Raw genomic sequence first — 21,810 nt, 5'->3', positions numbered from 1 at the left:
TCCTCTCAGACAAACAGCATAAGAACCACTCTCCTTCCTCCAGTGTATCTGTGCAGGTACGTCGTTCCCTGCCTGCTGGGGGTGACGAGGGCATTCGGTCGCTATAGCAACACAGACGAGGCTCTGCTGTCCAAGCTGTTCCCCAGAGATTCTCCTCCGACCCGCTGCGTTACGGAGGAGACGGAGGTCCTACGGCGGAGGTCCTTCAATGACTTCCGCTCTATCATGCCATCGTCACTGCTGACTGTGTGCCAGAGTGACAGTCTACGAAGACGCACTGGAACCAGCCCGGATACCTCATCACAGGTGTGTGTGTGTCTGTTTAATGGAGCAGGTTTTGTAAAAGTGTCAGTTTGTCTGGCTGCAAAGATTAAATGATTGTAGATTTCGAAGTATTAAAGGCGATTATGATATGATACCAAATGAACCCTATAGTGTCCTTTTTGTGGGCATGTCATAATAGGCTAAACACATTTCAGATCTACAAGCTCACAACGCACCACATTGCGAGGCGTTTTGATTAGCAAATCTATCTTGAATAGATTTGGTGTAGAGGTAAAAAGGGAGGGGACCAAGTATATACCGCTGGGGGACCCGGTCAGCTGAAGTATAATGGGGTTTAAGTGGTTAAGTGCTATAGGTGAATATGATATTTTTTTGCTGGATTAGTTATTTGTGCTAAAAACGAGTAGGGAGTTTTTACTGGTCCCCGGGGAGGGGAAATTACTTTTTCGCATTCATCCAGCAGCTGACGGCTGCTCAGATGGTTCAGATGAGCGCATGGGTAGAAAGCTGTTATGGGTTAAAGGAGTAGTTCACCCCAAACAAATCTTATTTTCTATCAATTACTCTCCCCATGAAGCATTGAATTCATGGAGATTTTTTAGTTTTTGCGACATACCTAAGCCAATAATTTGATGACCGGCGGAAAGATGCTAATGTCTCCGGTAGGAGACTCAAAGAGTCTCATTTGAGTCTTCTACCGGAGAAACCGCCGGTCATCAAATTATTGGCTCAGGAATGCCACAAAAAAAAAAAAATCTCCATGAATTCAATGCTTCATGGGGAGAGTAATTGATAGAAAATACGTTTTTCTCCTTTAAGTGTCTTGCTCGGGGACACTTTGGCAAGTAGACTGGGCAAGCCGAGGGTTGAACCGGCAACCTTCTGATTCCCAGATGGCCTCTCTACCCACTCGCCAATGGCCACGCCAGGGAAAAAAGAGACAATCACACCTTTGATGATTTTGTAGTTTATGATGGTTGAGTTGATCTGTTCATCACAGGTCAGCTCTGATCCGGGAGGCCACTCCCCCTGCTCCCCTACAGCTCCCGGTTCACACTGCTTTGAAGGTAAAACCATAAACACAACCTACTCTGAGCTTGATTTGACCTCTTCTTCCTGGGCTATTCTCTAGAAGTAAACAGCTGCAGGTTCATGCATGTTGCTGTTGTCAGTGATAAGTGATTTCCCATGTAATCCCAGAGTCCACATCTTTTCAGCACTGTTTCTCAATGATTAGGGGACCCTCAGGGGTCCTTGAGGCAGTTCCAGGGGGTCCCCATCTAAATGATTGATAGTGGAACCAAATGGACCTATGTGAGTCTCTAGCTCTGACAGACCCTTACAACTCTATTTGTATACTCTCAAAGTCAAATTAAGTGAGGATTTTGCAGTGCAGATTGGGGTCCCAGAGATTACATTTATTTTGTATCAGATGGTGGTCTGTGGCCTAAGAATAGTTGTTTTAAAGAACAGATTCAGTTACCGGTTACGTTTAACTATCATTCATGCAGATCAGACCCAGACCATTCCCCCTTTGTTTCCAGGTGCCTACTTCCCTTCCAGCACGGTAGATCCTGACTACTACTTCTCCACCGTCAGCTCCTGTTTCTCCATGTCTCCTCTCTGCATGGGAGTAGGGGAGGGTGAGCTGGAAATGCCCATCGACCAACTCAGACAGCTCCTCAGCATGGTACAATATCCTGCTACACATCACAGCAGGAACACTCACTGGCATTTTATTTTTTTATTAAAAAACTGCTTCTCGATTAATCTGAAAAGTTAGAGATAGTTAGAGATAGTTAGTTAGTTGCAGCCCTAAACACCATCAATGGTTGTGTGTGTTGTCTTGTCGCTTTGCAGGTGAAGAGTTTTGTCACAGACTCGTTTCTAAAAACACTGGATGCCACCATGTTGGAAGTCACAGAGGTGGGAGATCTTAGTTTACAATTTGATATTACCACTAGTCTATATGAGGTGAATTTGCTCTAAGTATTAGTTACTTAATATTTCTGACAGGTCTCCTTTGATTGTTTTTCAGTCCAACGCTGGAATCAACTTCTACTACAAAACCTTCAGTGATCCTATCTATGCCTGTATGTTCAAAATGCTGAGAGATACACTGTACAACTTGAAAGGTGAGTAATGATCTATGTTCTGTTTCACCCAAAAACCTTCATAACGTTGAATCACCGCACTGGCCACATATTCTACTGTATTTTCTAACCTGTCAAGTGGACATTGTACTATCATTGTGTGTGAAACCTCAGCCTCTCTCTTCCTGTTGCGCAGCCTTGCAGACGGCGTTTGCGCGCGAAGTCCACGACTTTGTCCTGGAGCAGTTCAGCAGCAGCCAGTCGGAGCTGCAGCGCGTCCTGCATGACACGGGTGGGTTGCCGGGGGAACCCAGCCCCCTCAAGCTACGTTGTCAAGCCAACGCTGCGTGCGTGGACCTCATGGTGTGGGCCGTCAAAGATGAGCAGGGTAAGACATTGTAGCACGGAGCGAATGGAACTGTGAGTGTAGTAGGGGTGCAACAGTTATTCAATTTGATTTAATTGATTATGAAAAATTATCAATTTCAATAATGGTACAGCATGAATCAATAAATACAACATGAGTGGACCGTGTGGAACGCATCTCATCGCGACACGCTGTGAACTTGTAATTAAGTGGTAAATCAGACTAATCAATTATTTGAAGAAAAAAAATTGCTACGCCCTGCATATGTGCACATGATGAGATGGGAGCTACATTGGTTAGTATTTGTTTAACACTTATTGTATCCATTGTCCACCCCTCCCACCTATGTTTTATAGGAGCAGAGAATTTGTGTACCAAGCTGTCAGAGAAGCTGCAGTCTAAAACCTCCAGCAAAGTCATCATAGCCCACATGCCTCTTCTCATCTGTTGCCTGCAGGTATGTGACAACACAGTCAAGTCCATGTTTTTATAGCACCTTTCCTACCAAGCAAACCCAATGTCCTTCACATTTACCACTTGACCCCTATATACTTAGTTTACCTAGGCCCCCTCCACTAAATCACTAAGTATCTTTGCCGGTCTACAAGCTCACAACGTTTTGTGTTGCGACCAGTTATGTTATCGCCGGATATTAACCCCAGAATAGGGACGGTAGGTTTCAAGTAGTTAAAGATAAAGAATAAAAAGAACGGCTATTGTAGCTCACTTAAACAATGCAATTCATCAAGATTTTGGCTCATTTAAAAATAAATGTCCTCACTTTTGCTGTGGCCCTTCAAATGATGGTCTTTATCACCCTGAGATTTGGGTATGTTTCCAAAGCAATCAATATTAACACAACTAACCTACCGCATATTATCAGTTATGAGAGTGACCGTAAACTCTAAATGCTGTTAATTTATATGATGAACTTCCGCAAGCCAAACAATTAACCCATTAACTGCCAGAGGTATTTTCATATTTTAAAGTACTCAGGAGCCGAGATACAGATTTTTTTAAGTTTTAAGTTAACAAGGAAGTGGATAGGAGTCTAAATCTTTTTTATTTTATTTTTTTAGTTCACGTAGATCTACGCGATTGGCACGTGGCGGCTTTAAATAGGTTCGCGTAGATCTACGTGATTGGCAGTGAGATGAATACAGTATTCCCTTTCCATACATTTATTACAAGCTCGGATCATCCCATGTCAACACAACATGCTTCAACAAAGAAAAGACTCGCTGTTCCTTGCAGAGACTTCTCCTCTATATCCATATAGGTCAATAAAGTCATGAACCATGACCTTGGTTAGTGGTATCATGACTGAATCTACTTTAATGTAGTAACTAGCATAATCTAGACATCTTTTACAATTCTGCACTGAATCTACTTTAATGTAGTAACTAGTATAATCTAGACATCTTTGACAATTCTGCATGTGGTTTTACACATTCTATACACTCACTCACTCACTCACTCACTCACTCACTCACTCACTCGCACTCTCTCTCTCTCCTGTTCATTTGACATGTTTTATGTCACAACAACCTGATAAAAATTGATTGGTATTGTTTTTCTATATCTATTTTAAAAAAAAATCATTACGTGTTCCATTTCTCAGGGACTTGGCCGTCTGTGTGAAAGGTTTCCAGTTGTGGCCCACTCTGCCAGTACCTCGCTCAGAGATTTCCTGGTGGTCCCCTCCCCTGTTCTGATAAAGCTCTACAAATACCACAGCCAATACAGCACAGGTATACCCACCCCCCCACACCCCACATTAGGTGTGCAACAGTTAATGTAACACATTAAAATAGTGTTAATTTATATCAAACTAAATGGACCTGTAGCCTAGTGTTAATTTAATTAGTCTAAATGGAACCAAATGGACCCGTTGCCTGGTGTTAATTTAACCAACCTAGTGGAGTCGTCCATTTCGATGCTACTGTAGGCTACAGACCTTATTAGGACTAATTCCAAACTTGGGTTTTGTGGACAAACGGAACAGAACAATTGCTCATAATTTTGGGACTGTCCACAAATGTCAGTCAGTCAGACTCATGACGTGAATGAATTGCCTACTCTAGAAAAACAACCATTGTACAATTGTAGCCCTACAATAATACACAATACACAATTTATCTAATTATTTTAATGCGTTAGAGTGGATCTGTGCATTCAGCGTTGCACTAACATTTCTTATCACAGTGCAATTGACCAAATCCCATATCTGACAGAAATGGCACAGAACATTTCTCTCGTGGCTGGTCGTATGCACAGTCAAATCACCATCAATGACAGTGTGTCCGTGTCACATCCGAGGCCCGTTCTTCTATTGATCAGAACATGGCATTCATTGACCGAGCGATGTTAGACGCACCGACAAATCGAAATGCAATTCACATTATTGATTACACTGCGGTGCCCTGCTGATCTTTTGATATATTAACCACTTAAGCCCTATATACTCCTTCATATGACAAACAGCAAAAATAGATCTACAAGCTTGAGAGCTTGTTGATATGCAATTTTCGCTATTTTTGACTTTTGGAAAATGGGGGGAGATTTACTATAGACAAAAATAATAAAGCTATTCATTGAAATGTTGTATAATGACATGCCCGAAAAGTGACGCCAGCGTTAATGTAGTTAAACATGAGATGCTTCAGAGATTCATAAAGTGATGGTTCTATAAAAGATACCTGTCATTTTGAATTGTAATGTTTTTCTGTCTTTCACATACTGTGCTCTTTGTTAAAGGTACCGGAGAAATCAGGATCAATGTAACCAACGAGCACTGCCAGCCCACCTTCAACATCCTGACCAACAGGAAGGATCAGCCCTCCATGTATGAGCAACTCAGAGACATCTCCATCGATAACATCTGCAGGTTGGACGCAAATTAAAATATTCTGTCTATCTATCCTGTGTCAGTGTCCTAACAAAGCAAGGGGTCGACTGGAGAAGTGGTGACAAATATTTAGCTCAAATAACGTTATAAGCAGTGTGGGCCAAGTTACTTGGCCAAGAGTGGTCCACCCTCCCCTTTGGAACAGCCCCAGAAACCTGTGGTTTGAACCATCTGTGGGTGCCGACATCCAATGCATGAAGCAGGTTGCAGTGAGGCCACCCTCCCCAGTGTAGACAATATCTTCTATCAGCACAGCTGTGTGGCCCTCACGCCTGAAGGGAACGTCAAGGGGGCTTTCTCCTCTTCTTGGTGTTACTGGGGGAAACTTCATCCAGCGCAAAGACGCTGTTTTGAAGACCTGCCATCTGAGTCTATCTGTTCTCGTCAGTGTTATCTCTAAAGTAGTACAGCTTGTGTCTCACCGCTACAGCAGCACTTTTAAGAACATCTAGCCTTGGTGATCCTTTCTGATCCACCGTCCAAGATTTTTTTTTTATTACGATAGTTATTGGTGAATTGAAGTAAAAACCTGTTGGTTTCCTGCTCTGTAGAGGAATGAAGAGCTCAAGAGGCAAAGATAAGAAGAGTCAAAGAAGTAGGCTCCTAGATTCTAGAGCTGTTAGAATCTTGGTCGAAAGAGTCTTGAAGAGATATGTGGTAACGAGTTGAGTCTTTGAGAGCGTGATCTGTTGGAGATTATTGGGAGCGTTGATTTAAGGCTGCAGTGCTTTTTATCTTGCTGGCTAGATTGCTTACGTCATGTTGAGGTCACGATGAGTCAGCTGCAGTATATCCATATATGGCCTACTAGCAGGTCAATAGAATATATAAATAAATGCTTGCACACTGAGCGCTCCAATGCGACAGATGCTTTATTGCACCAAAAAATCTGTGACGTTTCGAGCACAAAGCTCTTCTTCAGACTAAAGTGAACACAGAGAAACACCAATCTTAACCCATAAAACAATCAACATGATCACATGGAATGCAATACAGCTGTAGACATTTTCTCACGTAACCAAAACAGGGCAGACAGTCAGGATGGTCAAAGACATCATAACAATAAAGTAAAGTGACATATAATCGATTTTCATACACAGTGCAAATAACATTAAAGTAAAGTTGGATTGCAACAGTATTGATGTTTGTCAATACATTTTAAGGCATGTTTCGTACCACTACTTCACACTAAGACTAGCAAATGTTTTCAATCGATTCTTTTCAAATCAAGTATTAGCTGATCTCCATCTCCACCTCTCTCAGATGTCTCAAGGCCGGTCTGACCATGGATCCTGTGATAGTGGAGGCCTTTCTGGCCAGTTTGTCCAATCGTCTCTACATCTCACAGGAGAATGACAAGTGAGTGACATCTCTTTCTCTCTTTTTGACCAAAATAAACGTGCATCTGCTGTATAGTCACCCTCGGAATTCTAATCAATGTCCAAATTTGACGTTGATTGGGAGTCACTCTTACAAAAGCCCTGTTTTCCTGCCACAGGGAGGCCAATCTGATTCCCGACCACACCATCAGAGGGCTGGGTCACATCGCTGTGGCTCTGAGGGACACGCCCAAGGTCATGGAACCCATCTTGCAGATCCTCCAGCAGAAGTTCTGTCAGCCAACCTCGCCGCTGGACGTGCTGATCATAGACCAGTTGGGTTGCATGGTTATCACCGGAAACGTGAGTTTTGTGGCACTCGCACGCACCCACGCACGCACACACGCACACAGGCAGTCTTACCGTTTCTCTTTTGCTTCCCTTTAGCAATATATCTACCAGGAGGTGTGGAATCTGTTCCAGCAGATCAGTGTGAAAGCCAGCTCGGTGGTTTATTCAGCCACTAAAGACTACAGAGATCATGGTTACAGGTCAGGATCTGATATTGACCTATGAACAGTGTAGAGTATTAGTATCAGCAGAAATACCGTAATACTAACATAATGAATGATGTACTGTAGACCTCTTTGTTATGTTCTAAACGGTGTTGTCTTTCCCTCGAAGGCACTGCTCCCTGGCTGTGATAAACGCACTGGCCAATATCGCAGCCAACCTGCAGGTGGAGCCACTGCTGGACGAGCTGATGGTGAACCTGCTGGAATTGTTTGTCCAGCTCGGCCTGGAAGGAAAGCGGGCCAGTGAGAGGGCCTCGGACAAAGGGCCGGCCCTTAAGGTATACTGTAGTACACTGGTTCTTTAACATGGGTCCCTCAAGGACCCATGTTAATAGGGAATTATTGATAGTTAGAAACCAAATGGACCCTTTTCAGGTCTGTAACTCAGAGAGTGTACAAATGAACTTGGTTCCATTTGTAGCTGGGGGTCTTTGAAATGAAAAACCAGTGCTGTAGCATTACATGCATCCATGCATGTACTACTGCATGTCATTTCTGATTCCTCGTCTTTCTTTATGTAATCTCTCAGGCATCAAGCAGTGCTGGAAACCTTGGTGTCCTCATCCCAGTCATTGCTGTGGTAAGTAGGTCTTGTATATGTATACTGTAGGTAACCACCCCTCGCCCCCTAAAACGCTATTTTTGTACAAGTGCTTGGTGTTGAAATACAACACTGTTAGAAAATCTACAGGAGAATCCGAGTGGTTAATGGTGAATCTGGGCTCTTAGTTATTATTTAACTCCATGGACAAATATTTACCCTCCCCGCTGGTGTACACAGCATCGGTGTCATTGGGTTGCAGATTTTTTTCTTTTTTGTAACGTTTTTATTAGATACATTGTATGACGACACATTTCTATAGTAACATTAGTTCTGTGCATAATGTTTACAGATGAGTATTCATTGCAGATTTAAATCAGTTGAATGATGAAAATAGTATTTCCATCAAAAAGGCCAAGTACACAAATCTTGTTCTTTCAGAATATCTGTAACAAAACAAATGGTTGTTTTAGTGGATCTTAACCTCTTTCTCTCCTCGCGTTATTTATATTACATATATATTACATTGATTACAAAGTCACATTGTAACATAAGTGCCCTTGCAGGCATGAAAGATCAGGATTTTAGTATACTGGGCTCATAGCTTGAGATGGAACATTAACAGATGGCAAATAAGAAGCATTTTCGGACTCACTCAGCCAAACATTTACAGAGACTTTTTCTACGTAAAGCAGGCAAAGTATTCATGAAAAGTCCTTAGACATAAAAGTGCATGTGATGATGATACATTTCCAAACTGCACCTGTTGAGTTGAGTATGTAAAACGATTTTACTGTGGCACTTTAGAACCAAGGCTGAAGACCTGCATGAAGAATAGAATTTGCGGGGACTATTAGGGGTGTATTAGCTGGACTCCTGGATAGGCTTGTCACGATTATTACATAATCGCCTCATCGCAATTATTTGAGATAATTGCAGTCATTTTGCATATCGTTTCCATGTTGAAACGTTTTCATATATTTTCAAACATTTTCAAAAATATGGAAATAGCAGATCTGCGACCCGCTGTGAGCTTGTAGATCGGCGATTTCTACCATTAATGCTTTTTTGAAAGTATAAAGTTATTAAATATGTCAGTCATTTCTTTGTATATTTAGGTTATTTGTCATATCTGCCCTGAGACACTTCAAAGCCTAAAATCCAAACAGAAATGTAATTTCTGTTCATATGTTCCAGTGTTCAACGACAGAAACACATTTTGTTTCCTCGCAATTATTTGTGTGACACTTAATAATAATAAGTAATAATAATCGTGACAGCCCTACTCCTGGATAGACTTTAGTTTTGCGTGGGGTTGGCCACCCGGCCCATGAAAACAAGGCACTCTGTGCGGTGCTCGTAGATGAGGAAGAGGAAGGGCCTGTCCACGATGAAGCGGATCTGAGAGGAGAGCGGCATGAAACCCACCTGGGTCAGAGCCGCAGCCTCTGTCCCCTCCTCGTTCACTGTGATGGTCCCCTGGTGTTTCAGCTGGATGGGGGGGACACCACAAGATGGAACATTATGGGGAGACATGTTTGATTGATTGAAGTACACATGATGAGATGGACAAGGTGTCCATCGATGGTTGTGAACGACCCACTGACTTTCTGTATTTACATTCTCTTCACATTTGAATTGGTTAGGGTTTAGTGAGAGAGAATGGTTGATTTAGAGTTTCAATACATACCAAATTGATGGCGATCTTTTCCGAGGTTATCCCAGTGAAGTCTCCATTCTGCTCAAACAGGTCTGTCAGACCCATCTCCTTCAGATTGTCAATGAGGTTATAATTCTGCTCCAATTTAAATTTGGGGAACACCACTTCACGAGTCCTAGCAGAGGAAGAGACAGAATAGACAGAATTGGACAAAATCTAATATGATATTTTTTATATCTTTTTATGATATACCAAATACCTTAATATTGATATTGTGGAGATGACTATTGGTGCTTTCACACAAATATTAACACAATGTGATCAGCTGTATTACATTGACATATTGCCCAGCCTTAAGTCAGAATGTCTGTCTATTTTAGATCTGTTAATGCCATGGACTCTAAATCTCAGTAATACCATACCATCTTCATGGAGAAATCTGCTTCACCATGGAACCTTCTGTCAAAAATGTGGTCATATAAGTTCAGTACAGAGTGTCCTGCTGACCTGTTTGTCATGTTGTTTAGCCACTTGTTTACCACCGTGGGGGAGATCTCCTGCTCCAATTTCCTCATGTCGGAGATTTTCCTGGGCAGGGCGATGAGCATGCTGATGTTTCCTGTGTACGGGAGCTGAGATCAAGACAGTTTATTTTACTGTATACCGATCGTATCTGTGGGCTAGAAATCTGCATCTGAAAGACGGGACTCTTCGCGATATACTCGGAATACATACAATGGTCTACCAACAGTTTTGAGATCACCCACCTGCAGGATGTCACACTCTAGTTCGTGGTCGGCCGCAGCCATGTAGTTCCCCTTGTTGGTCATCATTGGCACGCGTACGTTTGTCCTCTCGCTTACACGGAAGTTGCGGTAGTACGTCATTTCTTTGGGGAACTTCTGCTCCCATGTACCTGTTTCATGAAAGTAAGGGACATTAGATGTTCTGTGAGTAACCAAACAAAACAAATGACTGGTCTACTGATGACTGACTGTTTCCTGTTTTGAATAGTTTATTTTTTTTTGGTCTGCTATAAGAAAAATGCAACAACAAAAAACTCAATACTGGTCCACTTTCCAACTTGTTGCTTACCTTTGAAGTACAGATAGTTGAGCAGCATCAGCACCATGTTTGGGTCCACACTCTTCAGTGGCTCCTTGATCAGTCCTTTGGTCAGCCTTAGGATACGACTGTTGGCCTTGGTCAGAAAGCCGGGGTCTCCGAAGTCCACCGACTGTGGCTCAGCGAAATAGTAAGTCTTTGTGTCCGCACGGAAAGAATCTTTCAGCGTGACCTCTTTCTTCACGTAGAGATCGTTCACTGAGCGCAGTGTGTAGCCAAAGTTCCTCCGGAAGAGACGGTGCGTCAGCTTCCTGAAAAGCTTGTGCACAGTCGTGTTGTCATAGTGATGGCTGGCATTGACAAAATCGGCGAATCCCATAGATTTGTAGAGCTGGTCGTGGGTTCTTGGCCCTGCCCCCAACGACATCATCGCCATAGCGATAGAGATGCTCGCTGGGGCCAGCAGGATGTTGTCAGTCTGGTTGACCTGGTTACGGAGGCTGCGGTACAGGCTAAAACCAAAGCGGGCGTTGATGATGTTGATTCGCTGGAGCCGCGAGCGGCCGTGGAACAGCCGTAGGAGTCTGGCACGGCGGATCTTGGGGTCCGAGGGCTCAGCAAATATGTCGATTTCCGGGGCCGGGGTGGCAATCTCATCTATTGTATCAACTTCTCTGAAAAACAGTTGCATGCATGATTGTATCAACCACTTGTATGCTACATTTAAACAGTACTATGAAGTTTTATAATAATGTTTTAAGATGCTGCATTTCAGTGGTGCATAAATTATCCAATATGCAGTACATTAGATATTAACTTAGTTATGTATTTTATCCTGTAACTTACTTATCGTCATCGATGCCCTCAGCCAAAAGCATATCAAAATCAAGATAGTCTTCATCCTCAAAGCCGTCAAAGGGAAGGTCATTGGTCACAGTGTTCTCTCTCAGGGCCTCCATGTCAAGGCCTCTGGGGTCCGGGTCAGCATCAGGCTCAGTAAAGTGAGTGGCCAGGTCTTTGATACCAGCTGAGGCTGGGCTGACCAGGAGGCAGAACATATAGGAGACTTTGATGAGCCACATCCTGAAAGGAGACGGGCAAGAACAGAGGCTGAATCAGGGAAAACAGAGTAACTGGGCCTCAGTGGAAATGACTAGCTTGATGATACATCTCAAATTTGGTACATTTTTGGTTTTGAACCCAAAATTGCATGATACATAGACAGACTGTTGGAAAAGTAAGATTTCTGACGATGATACTGATACTGAAATTTGAATGACAAGTTCTGTCTCTCTCTAACATTTAGTATTTGGTAGCATATCCCTTGCTTGCAATAACTGCATTAAGCCTGCTACCCATTGATATAACCAAATTGTTAAATTATTTTTTGTGGCATTATTTCCAGGCTTTTACTACTTTAGCCTGTTTATCCTCCCCCCCTAAATCTTTCTTCACGAGGTGAAATGCATGCTCAATTGCGTTAAGGTCTGGTGATTGACTTGGCCATTGAAAAACCTTCCACTTTTCACCATATTGAAGTCCTTTGTTGTGTTGCCAGTGTGTTTTGGGTCTTTGTTTCTCCCTGAGCTGTTACAGTCGGACAGATAAAATGTTTTGTAGACTTGAATTAATTTGGCTGCGTCATGAGTTACATAATCAATAAAGATTAGTGAAGCAGAAGCAGCTAATGCAAGACTAATCCATGACACTTCTTCACCATGCTTCAGATGAGCCTGTATGCTCTTTCTACAAACTTTGGCCTTTCCATCACTTTGGTAGAGGTTAATCTTGGTCACATCGGTCCATAAAACGTTGTTCCAGAACTTTTGTGGCTCATGTATATTCTTCTCTCGCCTTCCAGTCTTCCTACTGAGAGGTTTGCATCTTATAGTATAGGCTTGATATTGCTACTCTCTAAGTCTTCTGCGAACGGTTGATTAAGATACCTTCACGGTTCACCCCTGCCCTGTGGAGATTTTTGTGATGTCACTGACTGATGTTTTGGGGGTATTCTTCACAGCTCTCACAATGTTTCTGTGAACAACTTCTGTTGTTGTCCTTGGTCGACCTATTCGATGTCTGCTGCTTAGTACGTCAGCAGCTGCTTTTCTTCCAGGTTGTACAAGCTATGCTTGTGCAATGGCTCTGATCGATTTCCCCTCTTTTCTAAGCTTCAAAGCCCCCTGGTCTTCACGTTGGTTTATGTTTTCTAACACAAATACAGTCTAAACAGGCAAAGTCCAAGGCTAAAACCAAGAGTAGACATTAAGAACTATTTATCTATTTATTATAGAACTAGTTTAATCAATTGGACACATCTGGGCAGCAAGAAACACCTGTTAGTCACATGTTCTGGTACTTTTGCTCACCCAAAAATGTATTGGGTGATCTGATATAAAAGCTGATATACCCTAAATTGCTAACATAATCTAGATACAAAAAATACCAGGAATTAGAAGCTGAAATTCAGATCTGTCATTTCATGCACATCTTTTAACCTCAAATTTGGTTGTCTTTCAGCTTACAGCAAGACAAAAGAATTGACCGTACTCCAGTACGTTTAGATGGGACTGTATATACTGTATATATTATGTGAAATGGCTTACCTTGTGGTTGTTGTGTGTATGCAGGAAATGTTGTATTGGTTCTGTGTGCAGGTCTATGAGCAAGGAGTTGAGCATGACAAATGAACTTTGATGCAAGCTCCTCCTGAACAAATAGGCCAGATCAAACAACGGACAAAAAGTGCTGTGACTAACTGAAAACTTGAACTCTTCCCAAATCACTTCATCCCTCCAGAATATTTGTTTTGGTTCATTGTCAAAAGTCTGTAGCTTTTGATCAATATATTTTTTTGTATGTTTTCACATACAGCCCATAAATATTGTAGTTACTAGTTTGTGTAATGTTCTTGATTGTTGTTTCACTCTTTCTTTTGGAATCTCATTGTGCAGATGGAGATTTGAAGATGGCTTGATTGTTCACCTTTGCTGCTTCTCCTTTTTCCCCCAATCCACAGCTGACCAGACGCCTTCCGCCAATCAAAGAGGCTAAGCCCCGCCTCCAGAAGCTGTTCCGTGACTTCTGGTTGTACTCTGTGGTCATGGGCTTTGCGGTCGAGGGAAGTGGTAAGCCATCTTATTGCATTCCTCGCTTGTAACGATCCAATGTCTCACCCCAATTTGTATTTGTATTATTGTTTAGATCAGGGGTCTTCAAAGTTTTTTGGCCCAAGGACCCCTTAGCTGAGAAAGAGATGAAGCAGGGACCCCCACCACTACATATTGTATAACTTTTTCATAGATTTAATAGATAGTTCGATTCATGCTAATGTGTATTTTCAGATAGTTAACCTTTTAAACCCTCAATATTTAGTCAACTTGACCGTTGGCTCTGTACTTGGTCTGTTCTTTTCCCCTTTACACCAACTCTCAGAAAATAGCCGATCTAAAAGCTCACAACGACCTTGCAGCGGGAGCTCGTAGAGCTTGTAGATCTGCTATTTTCGGCTATAATGTTCCCTATCACACAAAGATTTGACGGACCCCCTGTAGTAACTCTGAGGATCCCCTAGGGGTCACAGACCCCCTGTTGAAGACCCCTGGTTTAGATAAACGGTGAACCTGAGGTCATTTACATTGTATTGAAAGTAAAGTGGGTTAGAGACACCTTTTAATGTACATATTGATGCTTTATGTTAAGCCTAATTTATACATTGTCATACGGCCGTATTGCTTGCCCAAAAGAGAGGATTTTCTGAAATGTCTGACCTTGAAAATCTGTTATTTTCAGCAGCATGAGGTATAAATTAGGATTTAAGCTTCATAATTTGTATGATAAGGAGTTTTTCTCCCTGTTTGTCTGTGTGTGTGTGCATGCACGCACTGCGTGTGTGCGTACATGCGTGCATCTGTTTTTGTGCGTCTGTCTGTCAGGACTGTGGCCAGAGGAGTGGTATGAGGGAGTTTGTGAGATTGCTACCACGTCTCCCCTACTCACCTTCCCCAGTGGAGAGCCTCTACGCTCAGAGCTGCAGTATAACTCGGCCCTGAAGAATGACACAGTCACACCGGTATACACACACACACACACACACACACACACACACACACACACACACACACACACACACACACACACACACACAGGGTTAATTTTGTCAGCTAATATTTGCTTGTGTCGCAGGAATTCATTAACAAAGAAAAACTGTCTTATTACTAAAAAAATATAATTAAAAAAGTAAATGTTGCAAAAAAGAACGACCCCATGGATGGATGGGTCTCTCAGGTCCTCCTTGGAGAAGATTACAGTCAGGACCGTGGAAGTTCAAGTTGGACAGTGGTCCTATGTGCACCCACTGCTTCCAGCGCTGCTCGATCTGGAAACCCCCATTTGGGTCACTGTAATATTTGGGGGGCAGTTGTTAAAAAGGCCTTTCACTGTGTCCATATTTGTTGATATCAGGTTGCTATTGTTACCCGATACTTGGAGGCCAGTCTGACGTCATGGACCTCCATGTTTTGGCAAGACTGACGTGGTACTCCATATTTGAACGACTCCATATTTAGGCAAGACTGACATAGAACTCCATATTTGGGCATGGTTGACAGTGATGTGTCACAGCAATTCAGCTTAAAAGCACACTCAGAGTGTGAGAGACACTATTGACAAGATACCGAACGATCATTCACAATCATTATTTGCTGGTCATCATCACCTCGCTATCCCCGACTCCTTTTTGTGTCTTTGGGAGTGAATACCTGCATTGAGGATATGTCTGCTCTCTATACTTCTGCTCGGCTGCTGAGGAGTGCAGTGAGGACTCAGATGGTCCCCAGGGCCAATTTAACAGCAAAACCTGCAAAGCACAAAGTTACTGCTGTGGAACAGGGCTTTGTGTTGACAGTCATGTTTGCCACCATACTTGGTCCCTCTGGGTGGATATTGGCTAATCTGGAGAATTACAAGAAGAAAGAGTAAAATGAGGCAAACAAGTGGAAAGAGTTGCAGAAGAAGACAAGAGGTCCGAGGAGATGGAAGAAAAGAGAGAATTGAGTATCATTGGGAACTAAAAAAGCTTGTTTCACATCAAGAATATGTTGCATCACCTCCCCCTCTCTTTCCAGCCTTTCACTGTCTTCTATGCGAAAAGTGAGAATGAAATCAGTTCCACTGCCCTTTTCTCTCTGTTCAGATGTCTGACTATGTACAACGAAAATAAATAAAAACAAAAAAAAGAAACACTTACTGCCTGCAACAGCCTAGATAGATTCCCTGTTCTACATTACCTTCCTTCCGGTGGCATGTCCAGTCTTTTCTGACTGGGGTGGCCCAAGCAGCATGAAGTATGAATTAGGCTTTAATGGCACCACCAAGTTCTTTCTGCGCCGGAAATGTGGAAATTCAATCCAGAGACCTTTTCCTGGAAGACTGTTGAGCCTAAGGGGGAATGGCCCTTGTTGTATTTCTTGGATGTGCTGTTGAATGGAGATCACCATGTTGGACGATACAACAGCTACAGAAAAAATAACACGGACCACAAAAAAGAAACCGCAAAGTATGTGAAGATCTCAGGATCGACATAGAAACGGCGACCACTGTTCTCACTGACCAGCAGTGAGAACAGAGACGTGCTACAGCCAATGAGAGCACAGGACAGGTGGAAACTGTGTGAATCAAAAACTTTGACTAAGATGGATAAGCTCCTGGTGCGTGTTAAACACGACACAGAGACCAGGAATACATTTAACTGATCACCGATCCCTTCTTTTCCTGCAGTGCACGGGGAGCCTAACTTGATTCATGATTAATAATTGTACAGTATCGCTAAAGTTGCACAAATCACTATCATTGACCCACATGGTCTTAAAAATTCTAATGTAGAGAGACAAATTAACTAATAGAGCAAAAAGTGTTAATTCGCATAAAAATAAAACAAAGGAACAAATGAAAGTCTAGTCAAGTAAAACAAACATGAAAGGATGCATGATAGGATGAAAAGACATTCAGTGAGCTGGAATAAAAATAATAAAAAGAAAATATTGCACTTCTGCATATTGCATCTTTATTTTGCGTCCTGGTGAAATATCTTTTAGTGTGTGATCCCTGTCACCGACCAGTCATGCAACCTAGTAAGACACCCGATTTCAAGAAAGAGTTGTGTAGTGTGAACTGCACAGCGATTTGACGACTTTGAAAGGCGTGCAGTGTGTGTGCGAGGCATTAGGGCTAAATAAGACCGTGTTACTCCATCCTTTTAGTATTTAAAACATTTCCGAGATAAACCGTCTCATGCACTAACAAGTTAGCCTGCAAAAAAAAAGGCCTTGGCAGATTAGTCTGGCCAAGCTCGGTTGTGATTGGCTTTCGCTGCCCCTGAAGTTGTGGGGCACCAATCAGGGCCCAGTATGCAAATATGGGGCGGGTTTATCACCAGAGGCATTTTTGTAATCCGCCCCTTGGAAATGCAGGTTCCAAACAGACTCCAGAGTCTGAATACAAAACTGTATTATATATTTGGTATTTTCTTCAATTAAGCCTGTATTTTTGTTGTTTTTGGATTCATCATTCACTATGAATGTTGTGACACAAACAAACATTCTACATGAATTCAAGGCTTCACCTTTTCTATTGTAGAGGAAACCTTGACGTGCTTTCTGTTTCTGGCCCCAAGGCGGAGCTGAGTGAGCTACGATCTACCATCATCAACCTCCTGGATCCGTCCCCTGAGAGCTCTGCGCTCATCAATAAGCTGGACTTTGCCATGTCCACATACCTGCTGTCAGTCTACAGATTAGAATACATGAGGTACAATGTGTGGCTTCTTTTTTAGCAACTTAAGCTCTATTTTATACTTCGTTGTATGACGCTCGAATGGGTGACCTGAAGAATTTCTTCACCTCCTGGTCCCTCCTTTCAGGATGCTCCGTTCCAACGACCCCGACCGGTTCCAGGTCATGTTCCGATACTTTGAAGACAAAGCCATTCAAAAGGACAAGTCTGGTGAGTTTGTGTTCTCTTCATACGCCATACTGTCAGTTATTGTGAAGTACATTTACTCAAGTACTGTACTTACAGTATAGGAATATTTCACTTTCAAATAAAATTACATTAAAAAATTATATAAATAATGGAGAAATCACGGCCCCTCACTCATTATAATGTCCTAATGAGTGAGTTGGCCGTAATTTTTCCATTACTTTTTAAATTTATTTGTTATATATTTATATTTATATATATATATATATATTATACCACTGCATACTGTCCTTCTCGATGTCTGTTTGTTCTCTCATTTTGTTTTCTCATGTTGACAACAATGACCAGGCATGATGCAGTGTGTTATTTCTGTCGGGGACAAGGTGTTTGATGTCTTCCTGCAAATGATGGCTGAGAAGGTAGGAGTTCCGCATTGTACGCTGCTAATTCATGAGGGTTAATATTAACTCTGAAAGTGTAAAAATGTACCCATAAGGGTTCACCAATCTGTAGTTTTTATCTGTTTATACCATCATATAGATAGTATACAGTGCATTCTTTGCGTCTTTCAGCCCAAAACCAAAGAGCACGAGGAGGAGCTGGAACGGCACGCACAGTTTCTATTGGTCAACTTTAACCACACCCACAAGAGGATCCGTAGAGTTGCGGACAAATACTTGTCTGGTTTGGCCGAGACGTAAGTATTTCTGACCCTCCAGAAAACCTGTCAGCTTAGGGCTGGGCGATGCGACTTCATATCAATATCACAATTATTTCAATATTTTTCCTCGATTACGATTAACAATATTTAAAAAAATATATTGTGAAAATAGCAGCTCTACAAGCTCACGATACATCAAGGTGTGACGTGCTGTGCTCTATAAATAAAACTATTTTAAACTTGCTTCTTTGATTAACCTACATAAGATTAAGTCGATTATTGGTTTCGATATATTTTTGGTTAGTTGCCCAGCCCATCAGCTTCAATTACAGATGAGTTTTTTTGTCCTGGTATTTGACTGTTTGACATCTATATCTACGTATGTCTGTTAGTTTCCCCCACCTGCTGTGGAGTGGTCGTGTGTTGAAGACCATGTTGGACATCCTGCAGACACTCTCTCTGTCACTCAGTGCCGTAAGTATGAAAAGTGACACCAACACCAAACAAAGAAGCATTGTGACCCGAGAGATGTTTGTTAGAATCTCCATAACGGATGCAGTCTCCCATCTCTGTGGAGTTGCTCAGTAGAGGAATGAATATAAGCTGAGCTTTACAAAGGAAGAATTTAGGCTCATTGAAGTTCTCGTAAGAAAGATATATAAAGTTTTGCACTGAAGTAACAAAAGGGGAGATTGCATAGTTTTGTATTTGGGGATTTTGTTTTACTTTATAGTGCTTATAGTTTAAGTCAAAATAAACTATAAGCAAGCACTGAACATATTTTCCACTTGTTTAGGACATCCACAAGGACCAACCTTTCTATGACATTCTAGACACTCCCTACAGGATCACTGTCCCAGATACATATGAGCTCAGAGAGGTGAGTTTGGACTTCACTTACACTCGTGACCACAAGAGGGCACCAGACTGCTGTTTTACACATTATTAAGAACATTTCCCTTTTGAAACAATTTCATTGATGTAATATATAATCTGTGGTCTAACCTTTCCATGTTGTCACCTAGAAGTAAGTGAGTATTTGATGTTTTTTTAATTTTAAATAGCCCCTAAATAGTTTCCTATATTCCCTAATTAAGCAACTTCTGTAGGTATTCAATGAAATTCATTAACCCATTCAATCCGTGAACGCATCTACAAATGTCTTCTAAATCCTAACAGGTTTCTGAAAAACCTATGTTGCTATATCAGTGGTGCTCAAACGTTTTGTCCAAGGGACCCCCAGAAGCAAGGTTTTGAGTTACAAATGTTTGCTTTAACTGATTCACTGCCAATCACGTAGATCTACGCGAACCTATTTAAAGCCGCCATGTGCCAATCGCGTAGATCTATGTGAACTAAAAAAAACATATATATATTTTTCTTTTTTCCAATTTGACCCAAAGACCAAGGAGATATGATTTTTCGAAGATCTAGACTCCTATCCACTTCCTTGTTAACTTAAAACTTAATAATTCTGTATCTCGGCTCCTGAGTACTTTTTTTTTTTTCAATGAAAAATCTCTGGCACTGGCTAAAAAAATATGAAAATACCTCTGGCAGTTAATGGGTTCAAAAAGAAATTGCAGATCTAAGCTCACGAGCTTGTATATATGCTATTTTTGAATAGCCAAAGTATAAAATAATGGTTATAGCTAAACTAAAAAATGACACAGATGCGTTATCATCTAAACGTGTCTGAATCTTATTGAGTCCTTTCTGTGTAGATCTTGTAGTTTGCAGGAGTAAAAAGATAATGAATGTTACATGACACCAGTTCTTTTCTCTCCTTTCAGAGCATAGTGAAGGACTTTGCTGCTCGCTGTGGTGAAATCCTGAAAGAGGCGATGAAATGGGCCCCCTCTGTCACCAAGTCCCACCTGCAGGTCAGCTTCATTGAATTGACCTCTTAGTGCAGTGGTTCTCAAATGTTTTAATGTCAAGGACCCCCATAACTTTCAGAGTCTGTATGGGCCTATTTGGGACCCCTTCAAGGTACCCTGAGGGTCCCTGGACCTCACTTTGAGAACCACTGCTCTAGTGCATTTACCCCACTTGGTACAGTTCGGTTGGGCGAGTGTGAATGCAACAGTCAAACTTGGGTGTGCACCAAAACACCCACACAGACCCCTTTGAGGAGGTGGTCTCAAATAGGGTATTTTTTCCATTTCTCGAAAAGTTATGTTTTTTTTCCATTTGCTGAAAAGTAATGGTTTTGGACATACAAGGTTTCCACCTAACAGCAACTGTATATAATTCTTCCTGTGTGTGTGTGTGTGTGTGTGTGTGTGCGCGTGTGCAGGAGTACTTGAACAAGCATCAGAACTGGGTTTCAGGTCTGTCCCAGCACACAGGCCTCGCCATGGCCACAGAGAGCATTCTACACTTCGCTGGCTACAACAGACAGAGTACCACACTAGGCGTGAGTCACACAAACACACACGCACGCGTGCATGAATGCACACAGGTAGGCGTGCGCACTCACTCATGTGCACGCACTCACGTGCACACACACACACACACACTCTCTCTCCCTCTCTTTCTCTCTGTTACATTGTTTGTGATGGTACTGCTGTTGGATTGCACAGACCAGCTGATACTAATGCAGCTGGCTTTAGATGAGAAACGTCACCTCAAAACAAATTCGTTTTTTCTCAGATGTCAACTAGCCTAAATGCTAGGTTACACAGTTAACATTTGTCATTTTCGTGAAAGTATTCATAGAATTATAAGCATCAACAGCCAATTTGTCAATGGCACATATTGATACAGCATATTTTGCAGACACTGAGGGCACTGAGTTACAGTACAATTTCCATCCATACTTAGTACATTAAAGCTATTTGTCACGTTTGTTAGTGAAATGCAGAGGCTGCAAAGGACAGCGTAAATGATGTCCTCTAACTTAACAGAAGAGCTGACCTGTCCTACCGTGACTAGTTTATTGTCGGCGTCCAGGTGTATTGCTTATTAACCCTTTGTCCAGCACTGATAGTTGTTCAACATAACATTTAATGTGCCGTCTAGTTGCTTTGTCAAAGCCACGCAGTCTTAATAACACTAAGCATAAGTGTCTTCTGTTCTTTATGTTCTTCATGTGCCTTTAAGTACATTGTTTTTGAGTATTTCATTTAGTATGTATTATTTATGTAGCACCAGTATGGTTTCTACTGTTTGTCCACATGTGCATGCATTAGCCTACTCGTCTATGTGACATTATTTTGCTTTGCTATTGCATTTTATATGTTTTTTTGGCCTGCATTCTGTTGTATACATCCTTTTCATTTGCTTCATTTTGTTGTATTTTGTCTTTATTAAAACTGCAACGAACTGCCCTACCTGGTTGCTTGGCTGGTTTACG

The 21,810-nt window shown here is 41.9% G+C and overlaps 2 protein-coding genes across 2 annotated transcripts in view; one reads left to right on the top strand and one right to left on the bottom strand.

Moving 5' to 3' along the window:
- pi4kab (phosphatidylinositol 4-kinase, catalytic, alpha b) overlaps positions 1-21,810 on the top strand; it is a 50,216-nt gene that overhangs the window by 5,101 nt on the left and 23,305 nt on the right. The window contains exons 6-29 of the mRNA XM_080433032.1: positions 44-306; positions 1,286-1,352; positions 1,830-1,975; positions 2,146-2,211; positions 2,324-2,420; positions 2,575-2,766; positions 3,102-3,202; positions 4,367-4,496; positions 5,503-5,632; positions 6,917-7,012; positions 7,152-7,335; positions 7,420-7,523; positions 7,657-7,825; positions 8,077-8,127; positions 13,833-13,941; positions 14,749-14,885; positions 17,487-17,620; positions 17,733-17,815; positions 18,140-18,210; positions 18,364-18,488; positions 18,845-18,926; positions 19,249-19,332; positions 20,246-20,335; positions 20,752-20,871. Of these exons, the coding sequence (XP_080289158.1) occupies positions 44-306; positions 1,286-1,352; positions 1,830-1,975; positions 2,146-2,211; positions 2,324-2,420; positions 2,575-2,766; positions 3,102-3,202; positions 4,367-4,496; positions 5,503-5,632; positions 6,917-7,012; positions 7,152-7,335; positions 7,420-7,523; positions 7,657-7,825; positions 8,077-8,127; positions 13,833-13,941; positions 14,749-14,885; positions 17,487-17,620; positions 17,733-17,815; positions 18,140-18,210; positions 18,364-18,488; positions 18,845-18,926; positions 19,249-19,332; positions 20,246-20,335; positions 20,752-20,871 (2,831 nt within the window). The remainder of the gene's footprint in view (positions 1-43; positions 307-1,285; positions 1,353-1,829; positions 1,976-2,145; positions 2,212-2,323; positions 2,421-2,574; positions 2,767-3,101; positions 3,203-4,366; positions 4,497-5,502; positions 5,633-6,916; positions 7,013-7,151; positions 7,336-7,419; positions 7,524-7,656; positions 7,826-8,076; positions 8,128-13,832; positions 13,942-14,748; positions 14,886-17,486; positions 17,621-17,732; positions 17,816-18,139; positions 18,211-18,363; positions 18,489-18,844; positions 18,927-19,248; positions 19,333-20,245; positions 20,336-20,751; positions 20,872-21,810) is intronic.
- Positions 8,507-13,471, bottom strand: serpind1 (serpin peptidase inhibitor, clade D (heparin cofactor), member 1). Its single transcript, XM_080433016.1, has 7 exons — positions 13,420-13,471; positions 11,660-11,896; positions 10,844-11,487; positions 10,516-10,664; positions 10,256-10,380; positions 9,779-9,923; positions 8,507-9,579 (listed from the first exon to the last, which is right to left on the bottom strand). Exons 2-7 carry the CDS (start codon positions 11,893-11,895, stop codon positions 9,388-9,390), a joined length of 1,491 nt encoding a protein of 496 aa, XP_080289142.1. The 5' UTR covers position 11,896; positions 13,420-13,471; the 3' UTR covers positions 8,507-9,387.

The sequence above is a fragment of the Gymnoscopelus braueri genome (assembly GCF_963280865.1).
Source record: "Gymnoscopelus braueri genome assembly, chromosome: 7".
In the NCBI taxonomy this organism is placed as follows: domain Eukaryota; kingdom Metazoa; phylum Chordata; class Actinopteri; order Myctophiformes; family Myctophidae; genus Gymnoscopelus; species Gymnoscopelus braueri.
Note: the sequence above shows the minus strand (reverse complement) of the source record. Positions and strands in the feature narration are given on the sequence as shown.